Source organism: Schistocerca americana, chromosome 4 (genome assembly GCF_021461395.2).
Source record: "Schistocerca americana isolate TAMUIC-IGC-003095 chromosome 4, iqSchAmer2.1, whole genome shotgun sequence".
Classification (NCBI taxonomy): domain Eukaryota; kingdom Metazoa; phylum Arthropoda; class Insecta; order Orthoptera; family Acrididae; genus Schistocerca; species Schistocerca americana.
In genome coordinates this window covers 168,832,157-168,851,895 of record NC_060122.1, presented here as the reverse complement: position 1 = coordinate 168,851,895, position 19,739 = coordinate 168,832,157, and the positions used below count along the sequence as shown (strand labels likewise).

General features: G+C 44.8%; 1 protein-coding gene across 1 annotated transcript in view; it reads right to left on the bottom strand.

The window, feature by feature from the left end:
- Nucleotides 1-16,810, bottom strand: part of LOC124613332 (translational regulator orb2-like) — a 268,493-nt gene extending 251,683 nt beyond the window's left edge. Inside the window, exons 1-2 of the mRNA XM_047142028.1 lie at nucleotides 16,798-16,810; nucleotides 5,628-5,678 (exon numbers count right to left, since the gene is read on the bottom strand). Coding sequence (XP_046997984.1) covers nucleotides 5,628-5,678; nucleotides 16,798-16,810 — 64 coding nt within the window. The remainder of the gene's footprint in view (nucleotides 1-5,627; nucleotides 5,679-16,797) is intronic.
- Between the last annotated feature and the right edge of the window lie 2,929 nt (nucleotides 16,811-19,739).

The window sequence follows — 19,739 nt, the reverse complement described above, 5'->3', positions numbered from 1 at the left end:
AGAAAGCTACTTCCTATTACACTTGGAACTGAAACACGTGGAGTTATTGTGTACTTTCACACAAACGGGAAACACACAGTGTATATGGAACACGCAGTACATCATTTTGCTGACCATAATAGTGCCATCTCTTGATCGAAGATCGAGGACTATCTGTATGTAGTAGACCTCAAGCAATTTTAAAATGCGACACGTTGGTCGTTTTTAGAGACACACTTCCCTTCGTTGGGCTATAATGAAAAGTCACAAGCGAAAACAGGAGTGTAATTACAATATTTCTTGATAAACGTATTAGCTTTATAAAAAATTTCATTACTGCAACACAAATATGTTGAAGTTGGTCATGATAGAACTGATAAAGGTTTGAAACAGAAGCTTTTCGTTGAAAATCTCGACAACTCACGAAAGAAGTGAAAAATCTGAAGTAATGCTTTTACGAGGGGTTAGTGAAAACAGAAATGTACAGAAAAAGCAGAGCAGGTCCAGTAGCATGAACCAGCCACGTGATTACATGGCAGTAACAGTGATAGATAGCTGTGATTCAGCTAATAGACGTAATAACAATTGTACCAGGAAATAGCTTAAGGAAGAAACCATCACATATTGTTTCAGACGTGCGTAGAAAAAAAGATTTTAGGAGCAACGGGCCAACAGCTTCATCTATCTGCAACAGCCAGTGCGCTACTTTTGTTGCTTTCGATGACTAATCACCTACAGGAACCATGGCCCCTCAGAAGACTGGATTTACCAGGGTTAGGGTATGACATATAATACCCTCACACTATGTAACCCTACAGCGTTGTTCATAAATACGTCCGAGGTTTTAGCAGACACCTGGCCGAAATCTACAAGCCATACAGAAAATAGGCAGTGGATGGAGCATGCCTCCATGTTTTTAACTCAGGTTATAGGTGACCAGCGTGACACCGTTTGTGACGTGGCAAACAGGTGGAAGAGCACATGCGTGCAATCCGCTAAGTCGGTCCCGCTGTTGCCCGGGAAGGCGCAATGCCAGCAGCCCGCTTTGCGAATCTCTTCATTGAGTCGAATATCTGCCGGCGCGAACTAATTAGATGCGATAACACGGAGCGGATTAATTGTGTACATATTCTGACACGCCCGTCGCCTAGTGCAGCTACGTCAACGCGCATATTACGAATCGAAACTTGGGGCCATGCTCATTCCACCGATGTGTGTTTATTTTCAGTATGCCTTATAGTTTTCGCACAGTCGCCTTCTGAAGCCCTGGGGATTCTGGGTGGTTATATTTAAAGTGCAGCTACTCACTGAGTTCCACTGTTGACTGTAATTACAGTTGGCAGCGAAAGTTGGTAAATATTCTGATGCTTTAATGCGAAACCGATATTTGCTGGAAAAAAAATTGTTGCAATTTTTGCCACCAGATGCAGATCTGGCGCTGTGAATGCAAGAAAGACGTAAGATAGAAATGTTTTCATATGTGATGGATTAGGCACGGAATGTGGGCGGAACAGGTCAAACAAGTGAGAAAGCCATAATACTGGTATTATTGAATGCCGCTTACACAATTTCTTCAGTATGAGCACCGGTGACGTCGAGGGGATGTTGTAGAGCGCCAGGTTTGCACCTGATGGCCAAAATTGGAACTAATTTTTTCCAGTGTAAATCAGTTCCTCCGTATATCTACCAAGTTTCGCTGCCATATGATAATGACAGCACACGCTGGACCTCTGTGAGTAGCTGCACTTTAATTATGACCCCTCGGCACCTACGAATAACCTTGTAATTCTTGTTGGGAGCAAATCAGACAGCAAAGAATGCAGGCACTTGGATCTGAACGCAGGAGGACCAAAGTAAGTGTCTCACAAGCGGGCGGCAGCGGCGCCCTTTCGGACATGGTAATGGGTTGTAACCTTACAGCAGCGAGCACCTCGGCTCGCCTCGCTGTGTTCGAGGGACAGGGACAGGTGTTGTGCCATACGGGCCGGCGACACGCGCAGGCGCACATTGTGGCCGTGCGCGGCAGGCGCAGTCTGTCGCCTTCGCCGCAAGTCGGCCGTGGGACGCCGTTACGAAAAGTTCCCACAGGCGCGTTCGTGACACGTTTTTGGTCCGAAGGAAACCTCCCAGAAAGCCATACTCTGGCACAATCGCCTCCTTCTGCTAGGAAGGAAATCGCTTTCTGACGGCAGCATATTTTAGCAAGTTATACCGACTCGTAATAAAATCCACACTTAATGCATTTCAGTTTAAGGATGTCATCGATTCCCACACCTGTCGCCGTCTAAAACGACTTTGCGATGAGACACAGGACGACGTTGTTGGCAACCTTTAAGACTGCTCACACCCCTGGACGTTTCAACCCTTTTCTAAGTGCTTTGTTGGGATACATCGCCATTGAAAGTGATCGCACCGCATTGGAGTAGAGCGCGACTGCGACTGTAATTTTTGCTCTCGTGTACAGGTTGCAACTCCTAGGGACCGTTTGAAAGCTTTTGACGAAATTTGAACGTGTCAAAAGCAGCAAAGGGTGCTTATGCATTTTCAGCTCTTCTCTTTCACGCCCTCTTTCGGCGTGATCAAGGTTGGCGGGGGGGGGGGGGGGGGGGGAAGAGACATTGACATAAGAGTGCATAAAAAAGGCAAAGGGTCCCCGCAGTTCGGGAATACCCTTGGTGGCACAAGCCCACACTTCACATTTATTGCGAATTTTAAAACTGTCTCTTTAGAGAGAACTGCAAAGTAGCCACACATGCCTGCATGGAGGTAACTGTTATAGTTGGGGTGTCATGGAATTGCCTGCCTGCAGGAGGTGGTTTTCTCTGTAAAGGCATTTTTAAAAAAAATTCTCAATAAGTATGGGCGGGTGCCACCGGAGGTATTGCGGAACTTGAGGGTCGTAGAGTGACCCTTTGCTGTTAAATTCACGCATGTGTCAATGTCGCTGTCCCCCCGCCCCCAACCCCCTGATTACGCCACAGGCGGGCGTGAAACAGAAAAGCTTAAAATACATAAGAACCCTTTACTGCTTTGGATTACGTCCATATTTCTTCAAATGGTTTTGAACGGTCCCTAGTGCTCCCAACCTGTACCCGAGAGTAAAAATTGAGGCCGCGCTGTACTCCAACGGGATGCGATCACGCTCAGTGAGGATGTAGCACGACAACGCACTTAGAGAAGGGCTGAAATGTCCAGGGGTGTCAGCAGTGTCGAAGATGTCAGCGGCTTATTCCTGTTGCTGATCGCAATGCTAACTGTCGTTTTCGACCGCGAGAGGTGTGGGAGTCAACGCCCCAGCGAAAGGGGCGGTTTCATTGGCGACCTTTATGCCACTCTTGTAGCCTTTTGGTGTAGATTCTGAGTGTCGGTGTCTCTGAAATATTTTCTTCGGGTAGCCATAAGAAAACCGCGTGATTTCAACTCTGGGCGTCGCGGTTCTGACTTCCATCGCAGAGGCGTCAAAAGAAGGTGTGAAATGTGGGTGAGAGGGGTTGTGACGATCTTGCCATCTTCAATGAATGTAACTCCATCTTCTGGTGGAGTATGGGACTACGGCTGTTCAATGTACAATAAAAACAATACCAATCGCCGTTATATAGGTTTATTTCTAGGCAACCAGTTTCGACGCTACACTACGTCATCTTCAGGCCTGGAATGGAGCAGTTTAGACCTGAAGATGACGTAGTGTAACGTCGAAACTGGCTACCTATAAATAAATTATATAACGGCTATTGGTATTGTTTTTATCGAACCTTGCCATCTTGTAACAAATCCATAGTGGTCCTGGGCAAAATTTTGGTGAATTTTGGTGCCAATGTGACATCATAAACCCACATTATACGTCCCATGAGCTTCTGAGTTGTGGTCTTTTTTTTCACTTGTTGATACCTTGCTCTATGAGGAAGGTTGTAGACACGCTGGATTTCAGACTTTTGCTTCGTAGTAAGTGGCAGTTATGAGGTTTCGAAAAAGTGATCCTTTAATTGTATTGCGCAAAATGGTTATAAAAGTAAATAAAAAAGAAGGACCACGGTATGAAAACCGAAACAAAGTAGATGAAATTAATAAATTTAGTTATTTCAGCTTCTTAATTATAGAAGACAACAGAGGCAGCACGGAAAGCAGAAAAAGAATTGAGCAGCTAAACTTGCATTCAATGAAGGAAGCGAAGTACTAGTGAATAAATCATTTAGTACCGAAAATAAAAGAAATTGTTTATGGAGAGCTCGACTTGGAGTGTGCTCCTAATGGCTATGAAAGCTAGACACTGTTGAAGCGCATAGAAGCGATGAAAATGTGGCACTGGACAAGGATAACAAAGACCAGCTGGAAACAAAGAACGTTGGATGAAAGTATTTTTTAAAAGATTGCTCAGCAAAGACGTCATACAGTAATTATTCGAAAATGGGAAGCAAAAGCTTTTGGACATTTATTTAAACCTAAAAAATTTTAATAGGCATACTGGTACAAAATATTTTCGGGAAGAAACCGAAAGGAGGCGAAGAAATATAATAGTGGAAGATTTATTAGAAATAATAAAGTATTAAAATTACCAAGAAATGAAGAAGACAGCTCAAAATAGAGAAAAGTGGCTGCAGTGACGAAATACAGCGTTTGAAAGATGATTATGATGAATTATCCATTGAGTTTGAAATCTGCTATTTCATGTTTCTCTCTAAGGAAGAATATGAACGATATAACACTTCGCAGCTCGTAACATCGAGGTCCACTGACTTGTATCGACAGTAAAGAAGCTCAATTCGTGATTTTATTTTTGCTGCGATAACTCGCCCTAATCTCACTCGCACCTGAGGCTACGTCAGATAAGTCTTTCACAAGATGCCCCAGCAAAATTCCTTCACAGCTGCGAGTGTCTGCCTAGAAACACAGCACTGGCCAAGAGTTTACACATTACAGAGAGAGCCAAGGACCGTAGCAACTGACCGAAGAAGGTAAGTTTCGTTTCGAACTTAAAGGTGGGACTCAAAGGCGTGTTATCAGCACGGAAACGAACTAAACATGCGACGAAGTCTTGTTCTTTCACGTAATATGGCAGCGTATATTCGAAATACGACGGAAAAATAAGCATTCTCCTTGCTGTTTCACTTCTTTACAAAATTCGATTACGTTTAAAAAAATCATTGTCTTTTCTGGTAGTCTGTATGCTTCCTGTCATCGACTACCATTTAGTACGCAAAGGAAATTGCGTTATGGACTCTTAATATATAACTAAAAGACGTATACAGAGTTATTTCGCTACTTTCAGCACAACAATCCATACGTTCATTACCTTCCCGTTCGTCGAAAACCGTTACAGCAGATTTCCAGTACTGACTTAATGATAAATAACGAATTTGTTTTGAGAGAGAGAAAAGATCCTATTGCATCTGCATCGTTGTTTCAATGTCTCACACAGACTCACTGACGAACATTGTAATACGATATCATAGTGTACATCGCTGATCTACCATTTGTTTTCCGTTGCTGTAGCCACGCAAAATGTAGGATACTAAAGTCACAATAGATGGAGTGCTAATCTCAACATAGTACACACCGCTAAAGGGAAATCGACGATCAAGATAAACGTAGTGAGCGCAGCGTACATTGTTTGTTCGTGATGCAGAAGACAGATAACTTGGCGTACTCACCATGCAGCTGGGCCAGCGACTGCAGCGCGTTCGTGTTGCAGTTGATGAAACCTGCAACAAAAATGAGAATCGCTCAAGTCGTGGTACAGAAAGGGTATCACTTTTCCCATCACTTACGTAATATGAATCAGTGCTGTAGTTAGTAGATACAGCACATCTGTCGATGTAGGAACCGGAGAGCAGTGGAACCACTCGTTGCAGCCTGCACAGCGCATCGTTTGTGGGTTACGGCATTTGACAGATAACATCGGATTACTGTAGCTGCAGACAGCTGCATTGTCGTAAAACGTCATCTTACTACACTGCGGAACACAGTTAAAGGGTTACTTCTTTGAAACTCCGTAATTATATCCCATTGCGACGCAGAAGTTCGAAGTTTCACTCAAAGGTGCGTACCACGTTTCTTTGTGATGCTGCGAGAGCGTGGCGTCCTGAGACTCCTCCCGCTCAGACAGCAAGGTGTCGACGCACGCGAAAACAAGGCCACAGCTCAGAAGTTCATATCAGGTGTAAAGTGAGTTAATGATGTCACACCATGAGAGCATCCTCACACCCACTCTTCCTCACATTTCAACCCTTCTTTTGACGCCTCAGCGACGTAGATCAGAATCGCTCAGCGTTGTAATCACACAGTTTTCTTATGAATGACCGAGGACAACATTTCAGACACATCGCCGCTCAGAATTGACACGAAAAGGGTCCTGGAGGTGGCACAAGGGGCGTCAATGAGTCCACCTCTCCACTTGAGGTCTTGAGTCCCACACATTTTGCAGACGAAAACGACAGTTCACAGTGCGATGATCAACACGAGGACATTCTTGCTCACACTCCCAGACGATCCAACATCATGAGGCTGCAACCCTTTGCTCTGGTATACAGGTTAGAGCCACTAGGGTCAGCTCAAAACCATTCGACGAAATTTAATCGTGATCCGAAACAGCAAAGGGTGTTTATGCCTTTTCAGCTCTTCTGTTGTATAAAACGGCAAAGAGACCGTCTGTAAGCCCCACAGTTCGGCAGCACCCTCAGTACCACTCGTGCATCTTTATTGAGCACTAAAATATGTAGCTATAAAGAGGCTTCTATACCGGTTTAACTGAGTGGCGCTCTAGCACCTGAAGGCAGGCGACGCCTTAGACACTCCTTAGATTGTGTATGCCCTCAAGCAGGTGCTGGAGCAACGGCAGAGCGTCACACAGTGGAATGGTTGTTGAAGTCTACGTATAGGCACACTTTTAATGTGGTCAAAATGGTGCGCAAGTGGTACTGAGGGTGTTGCCGAGATGTGGATCTCCCGGTGATCACACCCAGCCGCGCAGGATTAGCCGAGCGGTCTGGGGCGTTGCAGTCATGGACTGTGCGGCTGGTCCCGGCGGAGGTTCGAGTCCTCCCACGGGCATGGATGTTTGTGTATGTCCTTAGGATCATTTAGGTTAAGTAGTGTGTAAGCTTAGGGACTGATGACCTTAGCAGTTAAGTCCCATAAGATTTCACACACATTTGAACACATCACACCCAGACGTGCGCTAAAAAGTAGGACCGGATAAGCGCGAACTACTTTAGCTGTTTCGAATCACTTCCAAATTCCGTCCAATGGTTTTGAACGTTCCCTAGTGGTCCCATCCTGTATACCAGATCAAAAAATTGCAGCCGCACTACACTCCAAAGGGCTCAAAGCACTTTCAATAAGGTTGCAACCCTACGATATCCTTAGAAAAGGGCTGAATTGTCTGGAGTAATGTCAGTAGTGTCAGACATTGCCAAGAGCGACAACCTGTTGGTCATCGTGCTGCGAACTGTCGTTTTCGACTGTGAAATTTGTCAGCATCAACACCCCAAGTGAAGTGGTGGTGTGATTGATGCCCTTTGTGTCAGCTCCTGAGGGCTTCTCGTGTCTATTCTGAGCGGCGGCTTGTCTGTAATCTTTTCTTCGGCCATTCATAACAGAACCTCGTGATTTTAACTATGTTCAGATCTGATGTCCATCGCAGAAGGTTTGATACGTGTGGGAGAGTGGGTGTGACGACGTTCCCACCGAATACATCATTAATTCACCTCACGTGACCCGTTTTTCGCATGAGTCGACACCTTGCTGTTTGAAGAGTCGCCGAGTCCGAGAGTGACGTCACAGGGCCCCATGCTTTTGCGCCTTTACACTGGAACGATGCACGCATCTTCAAACCAAATTTTAAACTTCTGCGTCGGAATGGAGACAGTTACTGGGTTTCGAAAAGTGAGCGTTTAATTGCGTTGCGCAGTGTAGTTAAAAAGTCATATAACAATGCTACAGGTTTTTTGCCTTGCTTATATTTATCGTTTTATAATGACTGTATTTTCGCGAGTCGTTAACTTGGACTCGTTGCTGGCGTTGGAAAATCTTCACACCATTAGCAATCCCGCCGTTGCAGTAATTACGCCTGAGTCGTAGGTGCAGCGGGTTTCAGGTTGCGATTCATTCGTAGGACACTGCGAAAATGCAGACGTTCTACAAAGAAACTGGGTTTGACACATTATTGCTAAGGTGTGCGGAATCAATACCGGATAGCACTAACAGGGAACACTGAACGTACCGTAACAAGAAGAACAGCACGGAACGGCACAGGTTAGTTTCACTGGCAGGAGAGAGACGCGAAAATTTTGAAAAACGTTACCTGATAGACGTTTGAAGAGGTTAGCCCGGGGACGCGAAAATTTTGAAAAACGTTAAATGATAGACGTTTGAAGAGGTTAGCCCGGGGACCGCAAAGATAGATAGTGCGCACAGACATTTATGCAGTCCTTTCTGTGCTCTATAAGCGGATGAAACTGGAAGAGATCGTAATACGTGGTACAACAGGAAGTACTCCTCGCCATGCACTTCACAGTGGTTTGCAGAGTGTTGATTTACATGTATACTACGGCATTCTGCTTCCTCCCTCCCCCCTTTCAGACTCATTAGAATCAGTGAAGCCTCCGCTTTTTAAGCCACACCTTTCTACCGAGAATTTTTGTTCAAATGTTCAGATGTGTGTGAAATCTTACGGGACTTAACTGCTAAGGTCATCAGTCCCTAAGCTTACACACTATTTAACCTGAATTATCCTAAGGACAAACGCACGCCGCGCGGGATTAGCCGAGCGGTCTTGGGCGCGCAGTTATGGACTGTGCGGCTGATCCCGGCGGAGGTTCGAGTCCTCCCTCGGGCATGGGTGTGTGTGTTTGTCCTTAGGATGATTTAGATTAAGTAGTGTGTAAGCTTAGGGACTGAAGACCTTAGTAGTTAAGTCCCATAAGATTTCACATACATTTTTTTGGCAAACATATACACCCATGCCCGAGGGAGGACTCGAACCTCCGCCGGGACCAGCCGCACAGTCCATGACTGCAGCGCCCTAGACTGCTCGGCTTACCCGCGTGACAGAATTTTTGTGTAATGAACGCATTGTCTGTTCCGTCATTAGTCCCTGGACTGATGTTTACAAAAAAAAGCTTGTAATGACCTAAACGTCTGTGGGAACTCCCTTAGCTACTTATATAGCATGTAATCCTTGGGAAAGGGTTTCCACTAAGTTGTCGTACAATGGCGACTATGTTAGTTCTCACTCTTCCTACAGAACTGTGGATAGTTATAGCCGACTTGCTGATCGAGGACTCAGCATGCGCTCTAGTTAATAGTGAAAGATATACAATGGCATTGAGGCCGGGCCTTTATGTAGACCGGTTCCACACATCAATTTCATTTTCTTCGAAGCGCGATGCAAAGGTTCAGACGTTGTGGACCGGAATACTTTGCCGTTAGGGAAGTGGACCGTTTCTAAATTATTGCCGCATTGAGACAATAATGCTGTTGGCTAAAATCTTTCTATAAATAGCTGCGTTAATGTTTTGAGCTGAAACCAGGAGGACTGCGCCGGACCACCACAACACATACACCAGATTTCACTCGGGCCATTTCTGCTGAGCAGCGTTTCGCTAGGCACTAGAGCACTACAGCCCTTATCGTCAGTTACTACTGTCCTACTGCTGTGTACATCAATGGCGGTGTGTTTGCACCACTCTAAGCAATAGTTCTGTTTCCTTCTGGTAATCAACGGCATTTGGGCAGCAGAATGACGACGGAAACCGATCTATCGTTCTGTCTCTGTGTTTATGAGCTGCAACGGAAGCATTCTGGAATAATTGATAAGGATGTCAGGCGATTGGCTAGTTCACTAAACTTGATCGGTAGTTGCTGTCAGTTAGTTTCTTGGACCTATCAGAGTGACGACTTCGTGACATTTCCACTTGACAACAGTGTCGCTAAAAGTTGACTTGTGTAAATGAAGTTCCTGTAAAATGTATCTTACGTACGTGCAAAACTGCAATGAAACGCAGTCGCTGAATACTCAGTACACTTTCTTTGCCATTTAAAACGTCTGTGTTGACGTCAACTGCATGCCCGTATACCGCTTCGGATGCGTAACCTGACGTCAGAGGGTGAGAGATTTTTATTTTTTTTACAATATTATTTTTCTTTCGTGTTAGGAAGAAGTTCCTGAAACAATATTAAGATGGGCATTACGCAGTTATTATATCCCTGGAAAGGGGTTAACGCATTTATCTTGAGTGCTCACGACGTCTGTATAGCGCCACGCTTTATCTTTCTAATAAATCTCAGTGCCTTCTAGAGCCATACGCCTTGTACATTAAGTCAACTCTCATGGGTGGTTCGTTTGGCCATAGGAAATATGGTACTTGCGTATACACAGAACGGCGTGAAACGACAGGCTTTCCTAGCCACCACATTACGCAGGGGAGGGACTGATTAATGATAATGGGCCAAGATTTTTGTACATATTGCTGTATCTGTGTTCTTCAGAAGTACGACACAGTATTCCTCCGGACAACCGTGCAGGAAATTTTTGTTAATCGTGATCCTGAAAATCTTTATTACTCTGTTGGTTATGACTTTTTAACTCTTCCTCCGCGACTTCATGTCGCACCTTTAAAAAAATTTAATAAAAGAATACACGGACGTGCCGCAACGGGAATTAATGTTATAACTCAAAGTTTCTCTGGACAACATTACACTTAAGGCAAAGCACGCAATATATCTTCTGTCTGTTTGTAATATTCGGAATGCCGTTCGCCTGCCCTACTTTCGCGACTAACTGCAACTGACTGCGTACACACAGTGGCAACTACCAGCTGGTCACGGTCACATTGGTAACAGCTGTCGTCACTATAACAACAGTAGCTTTGAACCCCAGTTTAAACTTGTGCTTCAGTGAAATGACTCGTATCGATTTGGTAGCTGTTGGAACACCTACGTGTGCCTACTGTCGTGAAATGGAATTGTGTTTGGTAACACGGTTAGCGCGCGAGGCAGCGGGAGTGCAGGGGATGAAGCCCCAGTTTTGAGAGCCGGGGGCGCTGGCTCTCATGTGTATGCAGGCGCCGGCCGCCTGCATTCAGGGCGGCTGTTGTCGCGACTGCGGCCACAGGCGCCTTCAATAATTCATGCCGGCTGAGCTAGCCGGGTCTACTGCGCTCCGCTGGCGGGCAGGTCCGAGGCATTTTCTGGAACGTCTTCAAAATCCCAAGCGTGAGTGACGTTCCGAAGCCCGCCTCTTACGTCAAAACAGACCTCTCCGGTGCGTGTGGACGCATTGTGAAAGTACTACATGTTGTTTGACTTAGCCCCGCAGACACATCCTATAGTCAATTCAAGTTCAGTTCGCCGATGACTATTGGTTGCTGCGCGGGATTAGCCGGGCGGTCTAAGGGGCTGCAGTCATGGACTGTGCGGCTGATCGCTGCGGAGGTTCGAGTCCTCCCTCGGGCATGGGTGTGTGTATTTGTGCTTAGGATAATTTAGGTTAAGTAGTGTGTAAGCTTAGGGACTGATGACCTTAGCTGTTAAGTTCCATAAGATTTCACACACATTTAAACATTTTTGATTATTGGTTCCAGCCAGATTCCATAATTCTCCAGTGCATTCGCATTCCTGTCTTGGCTGCCATGTGGGGAAAGGAGGACCTCCAAACTGAAGCAAGACGACAGTTGGTTGTGTAACTTCCGGTTTCTGTGTTGTTACCCAGCATCAAAACACAACACGGTTCAGAGGCGACAGGTAGTGGCTAACTGGACCTCGAGATGGAAACGTTAAGCCTCTGGATCGACGTTGTGAGTTTTGAGGAGACTACGCAACGGTTTGGTATCTTGGATCAATTTCTGCCTTCCTTTCACTGCCGTATTAATTCATTGCAAAATAGTCACGACGCTACACTTAACGAGTATCTATTAGCCACCTACAAGACACCGTCACACGTACGTTTAGATCCGAGACAACTGGAGAAACGCTACCTCGTCTTGTTGTTGTTGTGGTCTTCAGTTCGAAGATTGGGTTAATACAGTTTCTCACGCTAGTTTACCCTGTGCAAGCGTCTGAATCTCTGTCTGCCATTTTAATTTATGTAATTTCAGTTCCTCTCATTGCCTAATTCTTTCTGTTACCTTCTGTAGTATACTGCTGCAGTTCTTTCTATCTATAGTCCAAGTTTCATTGAGTTGCGTTAAACGGCAGTGACGCTTCATGTGAAAGTTACTTTCGGCCGTAAGTTTTTCACACCAATGTTTAATTCATCCTCGTAAAGAGTGACTAACAAAGCACTTGTTGAGAAATGTTCATTAGCCTGGAGCTCTTACCAAATAGGATTAACAGAAGAGCTGGAAGATTCAAATAAAGGGGGCATTTGCCGGGATGGTTTAGTCGACGTGGAAGCGTTACGGAGAAGCTCAACAAATCGAGTGGCGGTCACAGCAAGAGGTGTTTTGTGTATTACGGAGAGGACTAGTGGTGAAATTCGGAAACCCTACGTTCGAAGAACAATTCGGCAAAATGTTACTTCCTTCCACATATGTCTCTCGGAATGATCGCGACCAGAAAATCAGAGAAATTAGAGTTTATAGACAGCCGTTCTCCCCACCCACCATTCGCGAATGGAACAAGTAAGAGGGAAAAGGTTAGGGGTACTAGAGGTAACCTCTGCCGCACACCGCAAGGTGGCGTGCTGAGTATAGAGGTAGATTTAGGAAACCGCATTTACTGAAGCAGGAAAAACACTACAATAGTTTTTCACAACATTCTTTGTGTCCAAATCGAGGATTAACTTAGGTCTGCGAAAGAACGGTACCGTAACAGTGGTACAAGTGCACTAGTTATGTGGCTGCGTCTTAGTGGTGGGGCTACTTCCAGTTTTGACTTTTCTCGGTGCTCTTCTGGACATTCGAGATGAATTTATCTTCAGTCGCGGAGCAGGCGGGCGTGACACGGAAAAATTGCGCGGAGAGCGAGGCAGTAAATTCGCTAGGCGCCTGGCCAGCTGCTCGCTCTTTATTTGAAGAGAAAACTTAATACTGAGGAGAGCGGCCGAGATTTATCTGGCGGGCGCCGCGTCGCGATATTACGCGCGCTGTGCAGTCGTGGCGTGAGCTGCGATCGTAAAACGTGTCGCATCTGCGGCACGCACGGCCGTCGGCCGGCGACCGGCGCCGCTGCCGCTCCAGCCAGTCCCGGGAGGCGTCGCGCCGGGGGTGTGGTTGCGCGGGGGAGTTACGGCGGTGCGCTCTGGCGATATCACCTGAGCGTTTACCTAAATGTTTGCAGGCAGCAGTAATATCTTTAATGTTCTAGTACTTTTAATTGCGTTACAGCTATTTAGTTAACTTAAGAAACACAAATATCGTAAAGTAGATTCGTAGTTCGCGTTAGAGACCATTTGGGAATTCCACCAATTTGTTAGCAGAAGACGTAACAAATAGATCAGAAACGGAGCGATTACGAGTCGTACGTTGCAGGTTGCATACGTTAGAAATCAAGCCGAAGCTCTCACGTCAGTCCTGTAACGACTTACTTCCCGCCGTAGTTCCACAGAGTACGATGAGTCTGAAAAGATAACAACGCGGTCGCTTCCTATTCGTCGACCCGTTCTCTCTTACTGAACTGCACAAAGAGAAGGAGGCTAGCCGTGACTTAGTATGACCGATCGCTGGGAGTACATAGCCCCTTTAACGAAGTTGGACACAGATGTATTAAATTTACAACGGGCATGAAAAAATTTATACATGTACACACGCGGAAACATATATACATACACACATATGTAAACACATACATACCGCGTGTAACAAAAAGGTGTGGCCAAACTTTCAGGAAAAATTCCTCCTTCACAGAGCAATACAATGAGTCGTATAGACACGGGTTGTCTAACGTAACCAGATGCAGAAGCACAGCATATTTTACATTTTTGGAGGTGATAACTTCCCTGCTTTGGTCACTACCAGACGTACAGCAATTAATTTTTACTATTAAAAACAGTCTTGATCACAATTTATGTATTCAAAAGTAACCAATTAATTTGTTAGCAACACTTGTTTATTAGTCACTACTTTACAGGCACCAGAACACACCACCTAGTACTCCAGCCGCTCTCCATCTCGCTCTCTGACAATGTGTATTTATACATCTTTTAACAATTACATTCTCTGACATTATTATGTTATTTCACGTTTGAAGTTACAATTGCAGTAAGTTAACCCAGCAAAAACTGACATTACGGTTCTTATTATTCAGTCCAGAACATTCTCAAATATCTATACGTAATTTAATTCATTATGCGATTTTATGAAACAATTTAGAGCTGCTAATATTTCTACAACATCAAAATTACAATTCAAACGTTAAAAATGACTTTTTATAACATCTGAAGGCTAAAATGCCAATCTTTAAATCGTGTTACAAAAGATTAATGAATCGTTCTTCTAAAATTATTTATGATACAAATCGTCTTTCTGAATCAGGTTATGTCTTCAGTTTAAACGAATCTCCTCTAGTTTTCATAATTTGTGGATATTGCACAGAATTTGTATATAGAATGTTCCAGAAAGATTAATTACGAGCTTAATTACAGATTTTTAGTTGATTATTTCCATAAGAATTATGCTGTCCTGACTTGCAAAGTTACATAAATGTTAAACTTTTCCAAAACTAATGGTTTACACAATTAATTTGAGTTATGGTAAACAATGAATTTTTACAAATTGAATTATAATTACAAAACTGAATGAAAAAGGTTACTAACATTTATACACTATTAACACTGATTCCAGAACTTGTTCTTTCTCTTCAAAACATCCCGAATTTCATATAAAAGTGGTAATGACTTATCCAAACTGTACATCACATTACGTGACTAAGAACATGCATTAATTGACCTGTGACACAGTTTAACATTTTCGTTACAACTATTTCACAAAGTGTCTTTATACACTACCCACATCTGTTTTAGCGTGTATCGCATGCTACAAAAGCTGCTGTGTCGGGTATTCCACATGGCCCAATACAGCGTGTTTCATTACAGTTGGAAACGCTTTATTTTCGTGTCAGAGCTTATTTTTTACTTCTCTTCATAAACACACTAATCATGAGAAACACACAGAAGCAGAATGTACCAACATCACATGAAACGTTTTCATACATGAAATGTTCAATATACTCTCTTGGTTAAGTTTCCTCTAACGTATGGTAAGCTGTAATTTTTAGGTTCACCGACACTGTTTGTCGTTCGAATGGAACGAAGATAAAGCTCACATTTCACTGCTTGCATTGACATGCGACTTACCTCATTGTTCTCCTACCATCTGATGTGTAGCAGTAACCGTTTAGTTAATACTGAGCTTCCGGTTGCTCTGCCGAGTTGTTACTTCCTGTATTCCGACGACCGATCCAGCTGTCTTCTTCATCTGCTGCAAATTTCGCTATGGCGTGTACTCGCTGCCTGGACTACAACCAGACTGTGAGCTATTCTCGGTCTCGGGCCGCTATTTACAGCGAAGTTCGATTCCCGATGTCCACAACGGCATCTGATGCTTTTTTGTTTTACAGACCAGGCACTGATACTTCTTAAAACGCAAGTTCCCCGAGAATTTGGTGGAGATGATGGTCGGCGAAATTTTACTAAACTGAGTGCTGGAGTCCAGGCGTTATTTAAATTGAAACCTTGAGTGCTGGAAGCCAGGCGTTATTTAAATTGAAACCTTGAGTGCTGGTGTCCAGGAGTTATTTAAATTCAAACCCCCATATCTTTTTACTGGGTTTTCTGACATCTTTATTTCAAAAGCCTCCTTAGTTATACTGACACATAATCTTCGCGTTTGCACCACGATACTGGTCTCATCGTATTTCATCTCATGATTATATTTCAGGCACTGCTCGGCGACAGGTGTTTTGCCTGGTTGTTTTAGTCGGGTGTGTTGCTGAAGTTCCTTGCAATTCTCTTCGACTGCTCTGATAGTCTGGTCAACGTAAGATACGCCACATTCGCATGGAATGCGATACACGCCCTGCTTTCGGAGACCTAGATCGCCTTAATATTACAAATAATACTTTTTATCTTACCTGAAGGAAGCTGAATTCTGTTGGCAGATGCCCATTTGCTATACGAATTAGCAGATGGTAATGACCGTGGCGCTCAAAGTTTGACTCGACAGAGATTTCCAGAACGACGGTACCGCGATAGGAGGAAATTTGAAGCAATTCATAGCCGTCTTTGGACGTGTGGGAAGCTTAAGTTTGCTCCTCGCGACTGGAGAAGACCTAGAGGGACGAGGACATCTCAACTGAAAGACGATAACCCTCGCGTCAGCGTAAGAGAATCAACTGCAACAAGTAGTGTTCACCACATGACGGTCTGGAAGGCGCTACTAAATGAGAACCTGCTGTGTAGGCGCTATCAGCACAGGTACACTGCCGGCCGGAGTGGCCGTGCGGTTCTAGGCGCTACAGTCTGGAACCGAGAGACCGTTACGCTCGCAGGTTCGAATTCTGCCTCGGGCATGGATGTGTGTGATATCCTTGGGTTAGTTAGGTTTAATTAGTTCTAAGTTCTAGGCGACTGATGACCTCAGAAGTTAAGTATCATGGGGCTCAGAGCCATTTCTTCAAATGCAAATGCAAATGCAAATGGTTAATTCAACAATGTGTCAACCCTCAACCACAGGACAGTGTTTTACACTGTGCTGGTGGTTTCTTTTCCTTTGTGTGTCCCACGATGAAGAGTTGTAGGAACAGAGCTCTAACATGGAAATAAAGCGTTTCCGGGCACGTGTCCGTATAATCTGAGGAATGTTTCCTGAAAGTCTCGCCACATACCTTTTTGATACATGGGGGTCCCAAAAAAACTCCGACAACGCTTAATGTCTTGTTCAGGAAGGCAAACTCATCGGTTTTCAAGAGGGAACCCACAGCCGCGAACTCACGGCTTGGGCGCTGGCTAGCGTCGAAGTCTGAAAACGAAAGTTTGTGGCGGTTTGTTCTGAGTCGTTTTGGTGTCTGAATACGGAAGGTATGCAACCCTTTAGCCAACTGTGTACTGCGGATGTACGACCTGAGCCTAATAACATTCCTGGGCATGCGCTACATATTCGTCCACACGACCTTTGTGCCCATCCTGCTGCGGGACTGGGGTGGTGACGTTGTCAGCAGTGCGGCATGCACTTGTACACAGCTGCGGAAATGACCGACATCGTGCTTTCACGCGGTAAGGCGGACTGCCTTGGGAGAGCTGCTGCAAGACTGAATGCGGAACGTTTTCCAAAACAGACGTACCCCACATCATTCCACGTTCTCGGCCATCGAGAGATGGCTCAGAGAAGCCGGAACGTTGCACGTAGATATTTTGTAACTGAGGTGTGTCTGTCGTACAGTACAGTAAGGCACTTTGCACTTGGTACTTGCGAATACTGTCCCCAGTTTGCTGTTTGTCATGTGGTGGGTCGTCCACGCTCGGCTCGAACACCACAGCTGGAGCAAGATGTGCTGACAATGTTCGAAGGTGCCGTATTGTCCATGAACTCTGGCTCCATGTGTACCATTAGCAGAAAGTCCGGGAAATATGGAAGGAGGACTGACCACGAGAATACAGTTTGTGCAGTGGTACTTACAACAAGGCATACTCCAGCCACAATTTCCAAGCTTGCCGCTATTCACAGATGTATGCATGTTTACAAGAGACCACATATTAAACTTTCACAACATGCATGTTTGGGTGATTAAAAATCATCAACACAAGGTTGGTATTAACATATGGGTCAGAATAATTGGTGACCATATCATTGGTCCATATCTACTGCCAAACAGACTAACAGCGACCGGTGACCTCGCTGTTTGGTCCCCTCCCCCAAAATCAACCGGCCGGCCGGAGTGGCCGTGCGGTTCTGGGCGCTACAGTCTGGAGCCGAGCGACCGCTACGGTCGCAGGTTCGAATCCTGCCTCGGGCATGGATGTGTATGATGTCCTTAGGTTAGTTAGGTTTAATTAGTTCTAAGTTCTAGGCGACTGATGACCTCAGAAGTTATGTCGCATAATCCTCAGAACCATTTGAACCATTTTTTGAACCAAAATCAACCAACCAACCAACAGATTAACAACTCCTACCTGCCTCAGATTTACTAGAGATGTTTTGACTACCCTATTATTGGATATAGTGCCACTAAATGTTCGGATGGCCATGTGCCTGCAACACGATGGAGCTCCAGCACACTTTGATGGCTATGTGCGGAATCACCTCAACGTCGCATATCCCAATCGACCGGCTCTCAGAGGTGGACCAGTTCCATGGCCTGCACAGTCGTCAAATCTGACACCTCTCGACTATTTTCTGTGGGGTAGTAGGGAGAGTATGCTGTTTGGCACACCTGTAACGTCAGCGGTGGGCCTTGTTGCTCGAGTCCACGGAGTGATTGAAACACTTCAGAAACACCAGCACGTGAGCCCCAGCACCGCCAATGTAGGATCTGCATTGACGTCGGAGGTACGCAGTTCGAAACCAGTTTGTAATGCAGACAGCACGATGTGCTGCTCATGTTGGGTTTATTGACGTAATGTGGAACCGACACCCAGCCCAGACTTTGACGTTTTCCAGCGCCCAAGCCGTGCGTTTCCGGATATGGGCTCCTTCTTGAAAACCGATCAGTGTGTGTGTGTGTGTGTGTGTGTGTGTGTGTGTGTGTGTGTGTGTGTGTGAAAGAGAAACAACGTTCACTGCTAACCGATCAGTCCTTGAAGTAATGTATAATATTCGTCTGTCCAACGATTGTGTATGTAACAGCAATGCCGTGAGTGCTCGGTTCTAATTGCGAACTCCTGTACTGACTCTCCTTTCTACGCTGGTACAGTCCACTTGTATCCGGCAACAGACTCAAGTGATGAGTTTTCGTTTAAAAAGGCAGCGGCGGAGACTCGCGAGTCGAATCTCCGAGGACACGGAGACGGTGAATTCGGAGATGACGTAATAGGACCCGCTGGCTAGTATACAGAACTCATTTTTGATCTGTAATCAGTACTAATGATAACAGATGTAGTCACTGCTACCAACTCTAGGAGTTGGCCCCTGCTGACGGTTGAGCAGTCAACTATTAAAATTCCTATAGCGTATATTCCTAGAAAAGTCAACCAATACATAGTCTCCGTCTACGTACATCTCTCGAAAAGACAGTGAAGGTAAAATTAGAGACATCACGTGGCGGCTTAGCAACAATGGTTATTCCTGTGGATCATTCATATCTGGAACAAGAAAGGGAGAAGTGGCAGTTGTATGCAAAGTCCCCTCCGACACACACCATAAAGTGACGTGCTGTCCATGGATGTAGATGATTCTTAATTTCCCCACCACTCCCACAACCAGTGGATTGTTGCTGGTAATCCGCAAGTTAAATTCTTATTTTTTTTTGTTTTTAATTGAAGGGTAGCTCATTTTGTATTAACAAGTTTGATTTTGAGATTTGGTTTCTAATTATGTTTTTTTAATCTTCAGTATTGTCTTTTCCTTTTCAAGTTCCGTTAACTGTAAATTCATTGAAATAATGAAACTACTTATACAGCGTGAATTTTCCAAACACATTGCGTACAATGCAATCCTTTCTAGATAACAAAGCAAACGGCTTTTATAAACGCAGCAATAAATAAATAATGATAAATTAGTAGTAGATATTCACGTACATAGTCCGTTAGTCACTAAAGCCGGACTTTACCTTCGGTATAGCCGCATTCACTCAGATAGAGTGCTAAACGTTGTATATCTTTCCTGTCAGGT